The sequence below is a fragment of the Phragmites australis genome, chromosome 14 (assembly GCF_958298935.1).
Source record: "Phragmites australis chromosome 14, lpPhrAust1.1, whole genome shotgun sequence".
Classification (NCBI taxonomy): Eukaryota; Viridiplantae; Streptophyta; class Magnoliopsida; order Poales; family Poaceae; genus Phragmites; species Phragmites australis.
Genome location: NC_084934.1, coordinates 26,112,117 through 26,126,030, shown reverse-complemented (window position 1 = coordinate 26,126,030; position 13,914 = coordinate 26,112,117). Strand labels below are relative to the sequence as shown.

The 13,914-nt window shown below is 43.7% G+C and overlaps 1 protein-coding gene across 3 annotated transcripts; it reads right to left on the bottom strand.

Moving 5' to 3' along the window:
- Positions 1–6,259: 6,259 nt before the first annotated feature.
- LOC133891489 (uncharacterized) lies at positions 6,260–11,360 on the bottom strand. 3 transcript variants are annotated; one of them, XM_062332208.1, is made up of 7 exons: positions 10,570–11,360; positions 8,984–9,122; positions 8,467–8,528; positions 7,828–7,966; positions 6,787–7,034; positions 6,563–6,636; positions 6,260–6,422 (listed from the first exon to the last, which is right to left on the bottom strand). In XM_062332208.1, the coding sequence occupies exons 1-5, from the start codon at positions 11,292–11,294 to the stop codon at positions 6,897–6,899; spliced, it is 1,203 nt and encodes a 400-aa protein (XP_062188192.1). In that variant the 5' UTR covers positions 11,295–11,360; the 3' UTR covers positions 6,260–6,422; positions 6,563–6,636; positions 6,787–6,896. The 3 variants fall into 3 exon arrangements, with proteins under 3 accessions (XP_062188192.1, XP_062188191.1, XP_062188193.1); XM_062332207.1 differs by having other exon boundaries at positions 6,260–6,636; XM_062332209.1 differs by lacking the exon at positions 7,828–7,966 and having other exon boundaries at positions 6,260–6,636.
- Positions 11,361–13,914: the final 2,554 nt, after the last annotated feature.

The window sequence follows — 13,914 nt, the reverse complement described above, 5'->3', positions numbered from 1 at the left end:
GTAAGTTCTAAAGTAACAAGAGAAATAAATGAAAACCTAATTGAACCCTTTTCAATGGAGGAAATCAAAAAAATGATTTCAGTATTGGGGACCTAAAAGCACATGGCCCGGATGGAATACATGCAATCTTTTATAAGAAATTTTGGAACTTGGTTGGAGAGCAGCTTGTTAAAGAGGTCCAAAAAGCGCAAAACACAGCTATAATACCAGAAGGATGGAACAACACAGCCGTAGTGCTTGTACCGAAAGTGAGTAACCCTGAAAATATGACTCAATTTAGGCCAATCAGCTTTTGCAATGTAATTTATAAGATCTTCTCAAAAGTTCAAGCTGATAGGCTTAAAAGATTTCTTCCTGATATTATCTCAGAATACCAAGGTGCATTTGTCCCCGGAAGATTAATAACTGACAATGTTCTGGTAGCTTACGAGGTGTTTCACAATATCAAAAATAGAAGGAAAGGAAAAAATGGCCTCTGTGCAGTAAAGTTAGATATGAATAAGGCATATGATAGGGTGAATGGGGATTCTTAGAAAATGTGATGAGAAAAATTGGGTTTCATCAAAGGTGGATTTCCATGATAATAGCGTGTGTTAAGACAGTTAACTATTGTGTTTATTTTAATGGCATCTCGACAGTCACTTTCATTCCTAAGAGGGGTCTACGGTGAGGAGATCCATTATCTCCTTACCTGTTCTTGATTCGTGCAGAAGGTTTGTCGATCTTGCTATCGAATGCTGAGGCTAGAGGAGATTTTCGGGAAGTAAAGGTATGTTCTTTGGCACCGCTCATCTCACATCTTTTATTTGCTGACGATTCCCTAATAACGATGAGAGCAAATGAGCAAAATGCAAACACTATCAAGTCCATTCTTCAACTATATAATATCAGCTCCAGGCAAAATGTAAATTGTGCTAAATCTGCTATTTCTCCAGCCCTAATACAATGGAAACAACAAAAGACAGAATTAGGGCAATTTTGCATATTCAAACTGAAGCAAATTCTGATAAATATCTTTGGACTTCCAACACTTGTTGGTCTGTCTAGAACTGATACTTTTAAACATTTAGTAAATCATGTGATTGCCCGGGTGAAGGGATGGTAAGAAAAGAAGTTATTAGTAGCTGGCAAGGAGATTTTGATTAAAACAGTGGCTCATGCTATTCCATCATATGCTATGTCATGTTTCTTGTTACCAAAAAAAATGTTGTGATGATATGATAAATTTGATTAGCCATTTCTGGTGGGGTGACGCAGAGGAAGAAAGGCATATGCACTGGCTTGCTTGGCACAAAATGTGTATTCCTAAAGAAATGGGAGGGATGGGCTTTCACGACCTTCATAGTTTAAATTTAGCTATGCTTGGAAAACAATGCTGGCGCATTATCACAATCCAGAATCAATATGTGCTAGAATCCTCAAAGCTAAATATTTTCCTAATAATCATTTTATGAATGTGCAGAAGGAAGAAGGGTCATCTTTTATATGGCAAAGCATTTTGGCAGGAAGAAATATCCTGAAACATGGGACAATACAGAGGATAGGCAATGGCAATCAGGTCAACATTTGGAACGATGCATGGATTCCATCGAGTACAAATGGGAAAGTCTTAACCCCAAGAGGATGTATGTTATTAAATAAAGTCTTCGAGCTGATCAACCCAATTAATAGAAAGTGGGATGAGGAGTTAATTCGGGTCACTTTTTTTCCAATTGATGCTAATAGAATTCTTAACATCCCTCTCTCACAAACAGAAATGGAAGATACAATTGCTTGGAGATACAAAAAGAACGGAATTTACTCCATGAGATCAGCCTACCACGCTGAATGGAATGCACAACTACTAGAAAGGAGGCAGGTAGATAGGCACCAAGAAAGTAGCTCAGCTCGTCAAAAGGAGTGGGGAAATATCTGGAAACTCAAAATACCGAGTAAAGTAAAGTTTTTTATATGGAAAATTTAAAAAAAAACATTGTTGTTTCGCGGATCTGAAACTTGTTGTTATGTATTTGAATAGCTGTATTGCAATGCTAAATGTATTTATTGCGGGCGTGTCAGTATACAAACGTATACAAGAGAATAGGAGACAAACATAATTGAAACACGCAACTTTATTCATTCATTATCAAAATCATAAAGTACAGTTTCATCTATTACAGTTGCTCCACGTATATGCAAACGCACACGCTATCTGACTATTTTTTCGACGATTGCTTCATCCTGGTTCCCAGGGCCTTGTGAAGCCATCGGTTAATTACGTCCAGCCTCTCGGACAACCTCCAATTAAGCTGCATCACTGGTCGTCATCAAGTCGTCTCCGAGTCTGCAAGGCTGTAATCACATACATCACAGATCAAGCTAAGTAAGCATCAGAAAAAAAAACAAATTAGTAGAAGATACGGGACAAACAGTCTAGCGTGAGCTTTATGGATTGTCTATATATATATCCCAGACCATCATCGGCCACACAGACCTCAGAAACTGCAACCCCTCATCATCGGCCATAGCCTCAGGTGTTACACAAGAACAGAGGGAGAGAGAATTTAGATAAACAGCAATTCACCAGCTACAACCTCTCGGGAGCCCGGTGAACTGCAGTATTTCTAAACTCTTATCTACGACCTCTATCACTATCCCATAGGCAACAGAACCACAAAGGAAAATACCACACAAGCATCAGGGTGATAACAATAACAACCGAAGCCACGAAGGCGAATGCCGCACAAGTATCAGGGCGATCATAGTGAGCCACAAAGGCAACAACCAACAGAAGGGGCACACAAGCATCAGGATGATCACAGTGTGCCAAAAAGACCACAAAGGCAGAGAGAGAGATCACAAATACATCACAAGAGGGCAGGCGATAGCATGCCACAAAGATATTAATAAACCTCAAGAACAGGGAGCTCATCTGACATCAAGCGAATAACCCTAAGATCAGTGGATGGGGCAACATCAGAGGAGGAAGCCCACATGCACCAGACTACACAAAAGAACATAAGCAGCATCCAAGCGCCAGCAACTAAAGGGCCAACATCATGCCATCATAACCAATCAGCCAAACAACCAAGCCCATCACAGTGAAGCATACAAGTGATGGGAGCACCATCCATCAGATAGAAATGCTACCATGTCCACCAAGGAAGGAAAAGATCACTACCCTGATCTTATTAACAAAGGCGCATACATCAGCAAGTCCCGTCAAACACAAGCCGGCCAACTAATAGAAGAGACACGCCATAGGCATCAAGGCCAAACTAAACATCATGCCGATCCCATAAGCTGACCATCAACAGCCAGGCAACAAGCCAACGACTCTAAGAATCATGAACTGTCCAGCCAAGGGAAACAGCATCCCCTTCCCTTAACCAGGAACAGTATCAGGCACCAAAGGAAGACAAGGCTTTGTACCTCATCACCTAATTGGCAAGGGCACACACATAGCAGCGAGGTCCTCCCAACGTCCCAATTATCATTTGGGACAGATAACAGCTAATAGCAACCATGGCATAACAGAATGGCTACACCATGCTCACAAGCCAGGTTATGGAATGGCGACGACAACGGCGGTATGTACACTAGCCAAGCAACGATGTCAACTATAGTGCCACACTGACCAGGCAACAACACATCACGTGTACTAACGCAGCAGCACCCGGCCAAAACACCTCAGCCCCAATCATCTCCACTTGAACACTAGAACAGAAATGCAGAGAAGGATGAAAAGATGGGAGCTCATCTTCAATGGCTTCATCACCGACCAACGAGCTAGCGGCACCGCCATGGGAGCGACACCAGCCGAACATAGTCTCAGCACAAGGTAACAACATCAGCAAGGGTTGGCCTCAAATTAGTCATCGGCCACCAGCATCAGAACAAAGAAAATAAAGACTATGGTTGCCAGGTTCAATCATGAACACCACGGCACAAAACCATCTCCACACCACGGCATTCATCATAAGATGCCTGGCGGCTCCGGACCCCCCGACCGGCTCGTCGGCAGCCCTCTGGCTCCCAACCGGCGGCCAATGATCACATCTCCATGGCCACGACAACGAGGCCGGCACAAAACATAAGAACAACCGGGCTGAAACATCTCCATCATCACGGTCGCGGCATGGAGGCCGGCCGGATCACCACCACAGAGCAAGAGGCATCGCCAGCTAAATCACAGCACCATGCCACGAACATGGCAACAAGGGCCGGCCGGATCATAGAACAAACCACCTGTATGCACGGACGTGGCACGAGAATGTCGGCCGACTACCACACAAGAACACCCGGATCACCAAAAATCGCAGCACAAACCCGGCCGGGGATTAGCACCCACGCGGCCAATCAAAACCATACACAGCCATGGCACGAAACAACGGCCAGATACCACCTGCTTGCACGGACAAGGGCACGAGGCGCCGGCCAGCATCACCACACACTAGGACACGGGCACGAAGCCACGACCGGCCACCTACTTTGCACGGACACGGGCACGAAGCCACAACCGGCCACCTACTTTGAACGGACACGAGCACGAAGCCACGACTGGCCACTTGTAGCACACATGGAGGGGAAAGAAGAATAGATCACTATCGAGACCTACCGGCAAGGGCGACGGTGACCATGGAGGTCCGGCGATGCCAAAAAAACCGACGACAATTAGTGGATTGAAGTTGAAAAGCTCCTCTCTCTCTCTCTCTCTCTCTCTCTCTCTCTCTCTCTCTCTCTCTCTCTCTCTCTCTCTCTTCTCTCTCTCTTTCGCTGATCCGACCCCCTTTTTTCCGCGAGCACCCCTCTCCGAGCTATATAGCCGGTGGTTAGGGTTTCCACGTGGCAAAAACGGATCGAGAGTTGGGGGGGATAAGCATGGGAAAGAATGAGGACGAGCACGCGCGGCTCGTAGAGGGAGCGGAGTGGCTCGGGAGCCCTCAGCCGCGCTCGGGCGCTCTAGCCCAGGGAGCAGAGAGAGGAGGAAAGGAAAGAGCGTGGGAGAGGTGGCACGAGTGCAGCGCAGGAGAGAGGCAACGGGGGCGTGAGCAAGAGGGAGAAGAGGAACAGGGTGCCCAGTGCCCTAGGGCAGCTCGGCCGGGACGGTGATAAGGAGATGGGGAAGCGAGCTGAGCTGGCCTGGCCAGGTGAGGCTGGCCAAAAGGAAAAAGGGCCCGCCATCACTCTTTTTTTTCTTTTTTTTCTTTTTTTACACGTATACGGGTGCAAATATATGCCAAAATGGCGTGTACAATTGTGCCGACATATGCCATCCTTGATAGAAGGCATATTAGGGTAAGTACTATATGTGCAATATGTTCCAAATTTTCGGAAGATTCAAGACATGGTATTTTTTTAATGTGAAAGAGCCGCACGTGTGTGGAAAGCATTGTGCTTGGAAAAAGAAATAAAAGAAGCGCTTAATGCTACAACTTCTGGTGCAAAAGTGATGGTGGCCTGCTGGTATATTTGGTAGGTAAGAAATAAGTTAAGAAGAGGAGAGCGGGTAGGCACTCCATCACAAACTATTCAGGTGATATGTGTCTTCCTTAAATCTTACATTCGAGCAATAGAGAGTACTAGTTTCAACACAAAGGAGCAGGCACTGAAAAACTAGATGAGATCACAGAAGGCTTTATAAAACTGAATATTGATGGGTCCTTTCATGAAGAATCTGGACATTTGAGGCATTGGTTCAGTAATCCGAGATGAAAGGGGTGGTTTCTTAGCTGCTGTTTGCTGACCGGTTATCCATGCAATAGAATGAGAGGCAATACATAATGGTATTTTGCTTGCTAATCATATTGGCTGTAACAAAATCATAATAGAGACAGATGCTTTACAAATTTATGAAGCAATTTTTGACTCAAACAGTTCAAGAGCCCCTAGACAATCTACATTGAAGAAGCAGGCTCCAGGCTATCTTTCTCTAAGACTATCTTCAAACATTGTTCAAGGGAGGCAAATGATGTAGCTAAAGGGTTGTATTGAAGAAGCATTAGTTTGGTTAGAGGAGCCTTGAGATTTCATCCTGTATAACCATATGCACGATGTAACTCTTATGAATAAATAAAATTGTGGATCGCTTTTGTTTTTAAAAGAAACAAGGCAGGCACGCAAGCACACAAGAGTATACCCCGCTTGCCAAGTTGCACTCTATCCCCAAGGGCTCTCGTCGATCGCTTTCTTGCGGAGCTGGTAGCGAAATCAAAGGCATCCTGCACCCAAACCAGTTCTATACCGAGATTGCACATGTACACGCAGGAAAGAAAGATCGTACTTGCAAGTTGCAATACTGCTTTGCATCACAATGCATCATCCTCATGTACACAAAACAGAGTTCTTTTACACTGCACCTTCTTGCCTCTCAAGAGGTTACAACAACTTCCAACCCTAACCGTCAATTGTAAATCGTGCATTGTCAAGATTTGCGATAGATTCTGGGGGAAAACATATTAAGCTTAGCCCTTACAATAACATACAAACTTTATCAACGTCTATTTTGGAGCAATATGCAGCATCGCTGAGACCATGTGTAACTGTTAAAATCTCTGCACAATCGGTTGGGTCGGAATCTTACCAGCAATTCTGTGGGAATCATCTTGAAACTCTTGAAGGCCAAGAAGCCCAACGGTTACTCTGCAGATAAGTGGCCTTCATACAAAATTCAGAATATCGCAATTCAGATTACTGTGTACAAACATTTGCAAAGATGAACACAGAAAAATGATCTAAGAAAAGTGAACACTGAATGTTAAAAAATGATTAACAGAATAAGCTGTCTTAAATGGTCAAGAAACTTACCAGTTAGTCTATTGTTGAAACAAATGCAGCAGATAAGCCCACACCCGATTGCCAAAAGAATCACTCAGATTGATTACCTAGCCTATGCATATGCAGTCATCAAGATGTTCTCAAAGTCCGGCCATAAAATTTTCCGCCTTCCTTTTGGCATATTCATGAACTATGCTAGCTGTGCTCTCCCTATGGCGCAAATAGAACTCAGCAAGCAATATTCTACTTTCTTCAGGTAAAAGATCACCGTGATGACCCTGGAAAATACCGAAGATAAGATGCTTGCAGTTCACAGTTAATTTACAAGCAGACCTTAACCCACAATTGCCTCATTTGGTGGTACATTAGCAGCATGAACGTAAAATAAACGGATGGAAGTGTAAATACAAGTTTCTATATTTTTCAAGAAAAAAGTTCATTCCGATCACTTCAAAATTCATCAGTGAGTCGAAAGATGACAGTTCAAACCATTCACCATCAGGCCATAAAACTACAAGCTTGGCAAATTGGCTAAAATTCCACACCGGTTTCTATATGTTTGGACAATTGTTACAGTCCAGGTGAAACCACATATAAGTACTACATTTGGTAGTTTTGGTTTGTGCTAGTGATTCCAGTATGCTAATTCAAGAGCCAGCTTCTTGAGTTTACACCTACAAGCATTAATCTAGCTTATGAAATAAGATCCATTTGTGGATCTGATAAACTCTTGAAGCTGCTCTCTGCAAGATTCAACTTATCTTAAACGACCTATTAAAACATATAATTAAATCCAAAAAGTAAGCAACTGTTTGGCTTTAGTTTAAGTCTACCAGTGATGAAACAAATTTAACCAAAACTAAACAGGCCCTTGGTACTAGGGCTGAGTATAATCCTTGTGATTTCCATATGGTTCAATGGGAAAACAACTATAATAGCTGCTTTCTCTTGGCTGAAACTCAGAGGCAGCAGAACCATATGATGACAGATGGAACTTTAATATATGGGTTTGGGGCTATCAAGTCTTCTATTGAGATATGACGACGTCAAGAATGAAGAAAGTGCACTTACAAGACGGGAAACTCTATCACAAACAGCATGGTGCATGAGGATTCCAGCTGCAACAGATACATTAAAAGAATCCACCATGCCTTTCATAGGAACACTACAATGCAAGTCTGACAACTTCAAAGCATCATCGCTAATACCCCTGCCACCGAAGAATTAGTTAATACCAACCATAACTATAGGATGTAACATTAATGTATCAGTTAATCCCCACATTTCATGATGGTAAAGAAAAGCCTAGTGTGACAATTTTTCAATTTGTATGAACTTTTCAAGGCATGAAGTTAACATACTTCTTTCAACAATGAAGTACGTAAACTTGGCAATGGTAGCAAAAAAGAAATTCCTGGCTTGTGATCTGAAAACTTCTAAGTCCATTTATGGCACTAAAGTTAGTCTATTCACTGGAGAGCATACGCCACTCCTCTTGAAAGAAGAGAGATTCAAATACCTCGCCACAAAGCTGGTACGCAGATCTAAGACTAAAATACATTTCAAGTTTCTAATTAAAAAAGGAATAGTTAGAAAATACAACAGAAAGCACAGCCTAGTAACTGATCTCTTCATTCAAATATTTATGGCACTAATAATGACATAATTGCAACAAAAGATGCATGACTGGGTAGGAGGGACAGCCCCTACCTAAGCTCGTTGCCCACAACAATAGCCGTTGGTTGGGACCAATCCATGTCATACACAGAAACCTACAAACCATTAAGAACAGAATCATTCATTCAACTATCTTACTTATATCACTGGATAATAGAGCACCTTTTGGTGAGAAAGGTGAAATCCTAATAATGAATTATTGGAACATTTCTCCTCAATTTTGATTCAAACATTTGTCGGTGCTACATCCAAATTCATATTCTGGGTACCCTCAAATAGATGATGATCATCAGACAGATGTCAACAAAATTGGTGGCTATGGACTACACATAGTTTGAGTGTTTGACACACAATATATTATTCAATAAATGCATCTTATCTATGTAAATCGCCAAAAATGTTCTTTTCCCTTTTGTTTAAAATCAGCTGCTACTTTTCACTGAAAGCAACAAGTGAGCATTGAACGGCATGCAGCATATGGCATGTGGATCACAAGTATTCATGTTGCAAGGAAATTGATACATAAGATGAACAAGAGTGAAAATGCTACCGAATCAGTTCCCAAACAAGTAGTTGCGATGCGATAACCACGCTTTTTCAATGCAGAGAAACATTCTGCAGGCGAGTTCCATAGCTCAATGTCAAGCCATTTCTCAGCACCCATGCTCACATGTCTGTTGTCTCTATACCTGCAATAGTCAAGAGGCTGTCTTAGTTTGATGAGGATTGAGGAACAAAGTTTTCTCTCGAGTGATACCTGCAATCTTCAAAAGATGTGATGTGAAACTTAGATAATGGATGCCTAACTTTTATTGTTCAACAATTTTTGTCACATTCATGATTCATCCAGGTCGAGACCTAATTAATGAAAGTACCAATTCAGTAGCTAATTTAGCAACTTTTAGCATGACAGATTGTTTCCTTTATAGGATTCTTTCCTTAGTTCAAATTTGCATAACAAAGGCATTGTGTTCCAATCATGTCCTCAGAAATTTATGTAGTTGAAGGCTTGAAGCTAATTGATTAAAGTAAAATGAAATGCACATACCCAAACAATATCCATCAACTATCTGGCACCTCAAAGGAGAGTAGGCGAATACCATCAAATATTATTGTCTTATGCAAGCTATTTATTTCGAGGGTAAAGGGGTGAATTGCTATTAGATGCAAACTCTTCTATACTCCTATAAAATGGATGAGTTATGGTAGATCAGAACGATCTCCGCCGTACATCTTACACGACCAAACGGCCTACAATCAAAGTTGGTTCCATGTCTCCTCCCCTCTCCTATAATATGAAAAATCATAATCAATTAGCTGATTAACAATCAATCTACTCCCCACACATCGTCCTTGATCGCCCTCCTTGATTGTAGCGTGCTATCTTTCCTTCTGTCACTCTATTTCCAAAACTTAAACCAAGATAAATGATCATTGCATAATGAAAAGCCAAGGCCAATCAACGGTATGTCCTTTTCTTCCTCTTTTTCAAAACTACGACAAGATCTCCAACAATTGTGCTCTCTTTCCCTCTCTTAGTCTATTTCCAAAATCCATTCACAGTCTCTAGTCCCTACTACCGCCTACACGGATCGACAGACAACCGCAACCCTAGTCATACGCTGATCACCTCCACGGTTGGGAGTCGGCTACCTTCGCTCATTGGCTCGCACTCACCGCCTAGTCATGCAGGACCCACCTCATCAACGCTGGCCACCTCCGTTGATCGACGACGACCATCTCCTCAACAACCATCCATCCACGCGTCGCACGACCACATGGATTCAATCATCGTGTATGCAAATCCCTCTTTTATTATGTTATATTCTTTTACTTCTTTGGATTGCTATATCCCGCATTGATTCAACGTGTGTGAAACACATGTGCAATTGCTAGTTCTGGAAAATAGTACAGTTGTGCCTCTTTAAGAATCGCCAGCCTAAAATCTTTCCATGGGATTGCAACAAACCTATCCTATCCAAACTAGGTTCTAAAGACGCATCCATTCTCTTAGGCCACTGACAGTTTGGTCAACTAACTCTAACAGAGTGTTAACTTTACCGAGTAACCACGACAAGAACGACACTGATAGTAAAGTGATTAGTAGCATTTCGGTTTCACTCTTCACCTCTGCACCTTTTGTTGTTGTCGCAGGAGATGACGTGCACGGACTGCACGCCGAGCGCGTCGGCGGAGCGGAACGCCGCGGAGACGTTCCCAAAGTCGGTGAGGCCCTCCACGACCAGGCACACGGCGTAGCTCCGGTTGTCCACGGCGCACCGGATCCGGTCCCGCCGCGGCTCGAGGATGTGCGGTTCCAGCACCTCCACCACTTCCCGGCTCGACAGCTCCGCGCCCCCCGCGGACCGGAACGCGTCCAGGTAAGGGAACCACCTCCGCCGTCCGGCCGCACCCGAGGGGGCGTCGTCGTCGTCGGCGCGACGCTGGAGCTTCATGAGGCGGTCGATCCGGCCGCGTCCGCTCGGGGAGGAGGATGGGCGAGGGAGGAGGAGCTGCTCGACATTGTCGACGCCGTCGTCGGCGTCAGCGGCGGCGGAGAGAGGGGAGGCGCGGAGGTGGGACCCTGGGGGCAGGCGCGGGCCGAGGAGGCGGAGGAGGGGAGGAGGACGCGGGGGTCTGCAGGAGCGCGGCAAGGAGGCGAAGGCGGTGGAGGCGAGGGAGGAGATGGATAGCGTCTTGCTTGCCATTGCTGCGCCCTGCGCGCTCCCCTCGTTTGCAGGGTTTGGGTTGCGGCGCTGGGGTTTCTGAGCACGAACGGAAGGCGCTGAGCTGTGTCGTCGGAGGCTCGGAGCAGGAGCGTCGAGACTCGAGCAGATGAGGGGAGCGCGCAGGGCCCTCATCTGCTCAACGTCGTCTGCGCCAGGCCCGGCGACCAGCGCTGGGCCTTGCACACTACGGCCGACTACCTCGGCAAGATCTTGTTGAGTTTTTTTATTTATATAATTTTTTATTTATAAATTACAAAACTATGCGGCTATTTGGAAACTTGTAAAATAGTTACCTCTAGTATGTTCAGTGGACGAGAAATTCTTATCGCTCATCCACCGAGGGACAAGTTTAAAAATTGCTCATCTACTGGGTGATAAGTTTAAAAATCATAAAAATGATGGGTTCTAATGCTCTCAACCTTCAAAACACTATTAAAATAGTTACAAAAAATTCTAAAAAAATATTTGGTGCAGAGGATATTATCATCTAGCTCTTCACAAAATTTTAACTTAAACAATTGCTTGTGCAATGAGAAAAAATAAATAAATTTTAGCATATTTAAATTTGTCTTTTATTTCTCATCTTACCAGCCGTATTTTTGGACGACATTTCCTTGAAGAGATATATGGTAGCATGATATACACTACTACATTTTTTCGTAATTTGTAGGGACTGTTTAGATGATGTTTTGAAGGTTTTTAGTACCTCGGCAAGATCTCTGTCCTGCTCCGTGGTAACTTTTCATGGGACGGTGCTACCTCATGGGCCCGACAGAGCACAGGCCGCCGTCTCCTACCGCTCGTCGTCCGTCCCAAGATGACCGAATGCTCATGGTCCGCTGCTACTCCCGGTACCACGGCGACCTCGCTGGGGAAGAAACGCTCGCGCCGGTCGATGCTCCCTCCCGCATTGCCGGTGTTTGGAGGCGCGCACAAGTCCTCGCCGGACGCCGGGCGACCGCTGAAACATGAAAGCTTGCACGTTCTAGGCTGCCTCGGCCTCTAGTAAGCAATGGGCTTACTTGGGCAGGCAAATTCAGGCCAAGCCCAGGCCAGGGTTTTTTCGAACCAAACTTTTTATGCTCAGGTCTACTTGCAGGTCTACTCGGCGATCCAACAATCATTCTGCCTCGATTTCCCCGGATCTAAATGAACCGAGGATCGACGAACACGCTAATCATACAAGAGGCCGCTGATATCGATGTTTATACATATATATTGATGTCACTGATATATATATTCCAAGTATTTTCCTTCCTGGCTTATCTAAACGAATTTCGTAGGCTGACGGAGAATGAGAGTGACATGGTACGTGCATGTAACCTTCAAGTAAGTAGAAAAATGAATTTAAGAAATCGTCGGATTATTAGAACCCGTGAAGTACATGCTTTGAATGCGAAAATATGTTTACGTAGTGAGCGTACGAAAAAATTTAAGCAAAAAAACTCTGAGATTTGGAAGCCTAAAAAAAAGTGTTTGCACACCTCACGATCATATCGGCGAAAGAATCAACGGGCAGCAGGAAGAACGTGACGCTGTCCCCATTTTCTTGTGAACGATGATGGTCCGATTCGGCAGCATAGAGTTCGTTCAGTTGCTTGCACTTTTGAGCTAGCATCCGAGAAAAGATATCCGGCTCTGACGCAACGCCAACACAAGAATACTTGTTGAATAACTTGGCGCGTAAGCCATGATTAAATCAACTTAGAGTACGTACCGCTCGCATAACACAAGATTAGATCTTTGAATCTTACCGGTAAAGTACTGCTAAAGAAAATCCGCATGCAATTCTGATATGGGTAATCTATCACAAAAATACTAAAAAGGCATGCATGCACGGATAACATGAGCTAGATCTGGCAGAGGAAAAGGTTGATGTATAACCAAGTTCTAAAGAAAGGGACAAGGTTAGGTGAGAACAAAAACTAGTTAGAGTCTGCCTTTTACACTGGGAATATAATTCACTTTGGCTCTTCCTTCTCAAAAAAAGAATCCACTTTGGCTCTTCAAGCTTTTTATCATGAGCTGCGTAGAATCGTCGGCCTCAGTCGTCACAACTAAAGGTAAAGGGCGGTCATGTGCCTAGTTTTGACTCCAGATCGTGGCTGATTGGGACTTCCGAAATGTGAGAACGCCATGGTGGAAGGCGAAGCAGAGCCCACCATAAGGGGCGCCGCTCACGAAGACGCATCATTCCGAGCTTGGCGTCTTCAAAATGGATGTGGAACACGGTGATCAGGAGAGTAGATCTCTAAAATTCATCGTCTTTGAGATCCTATATTGGAAAAAAAGAATAAAGTTTTGAAAAATGCTTGATACAACTATTCATGATCTAGTTTCTCTATACTCACTTTTTCGTTGTCATCGTCTACTACATCTACTGCTTATATGCTTTCTTCGAGACCTTCACCGAGTGTTCATCATCTTCATCATCATATGCTGCAATATCATCACGGGACCTTTACATTTCTCATTGTCCATCAGTAAGTTCACTTGACTTCATGACTCTATTATTTCATAGAGTATATTAGAGAGACATAAAGCATTTTTGTTCCACACGTCTAGAATATATTGTTACCATTTAGTTAGGCTGCGATATCGGTTCATATTTATGATTTATATAGGGATTAAACTAAATCTAAAAACACACTTTTATCCAACAATCTGCTGCCCAGGCCGTCCATTACAGGTTGTCGGGCCTACCATTTTGAGACAGGCAGTAAATTTTACACTGTAAAAAAGAAAAAAAAAA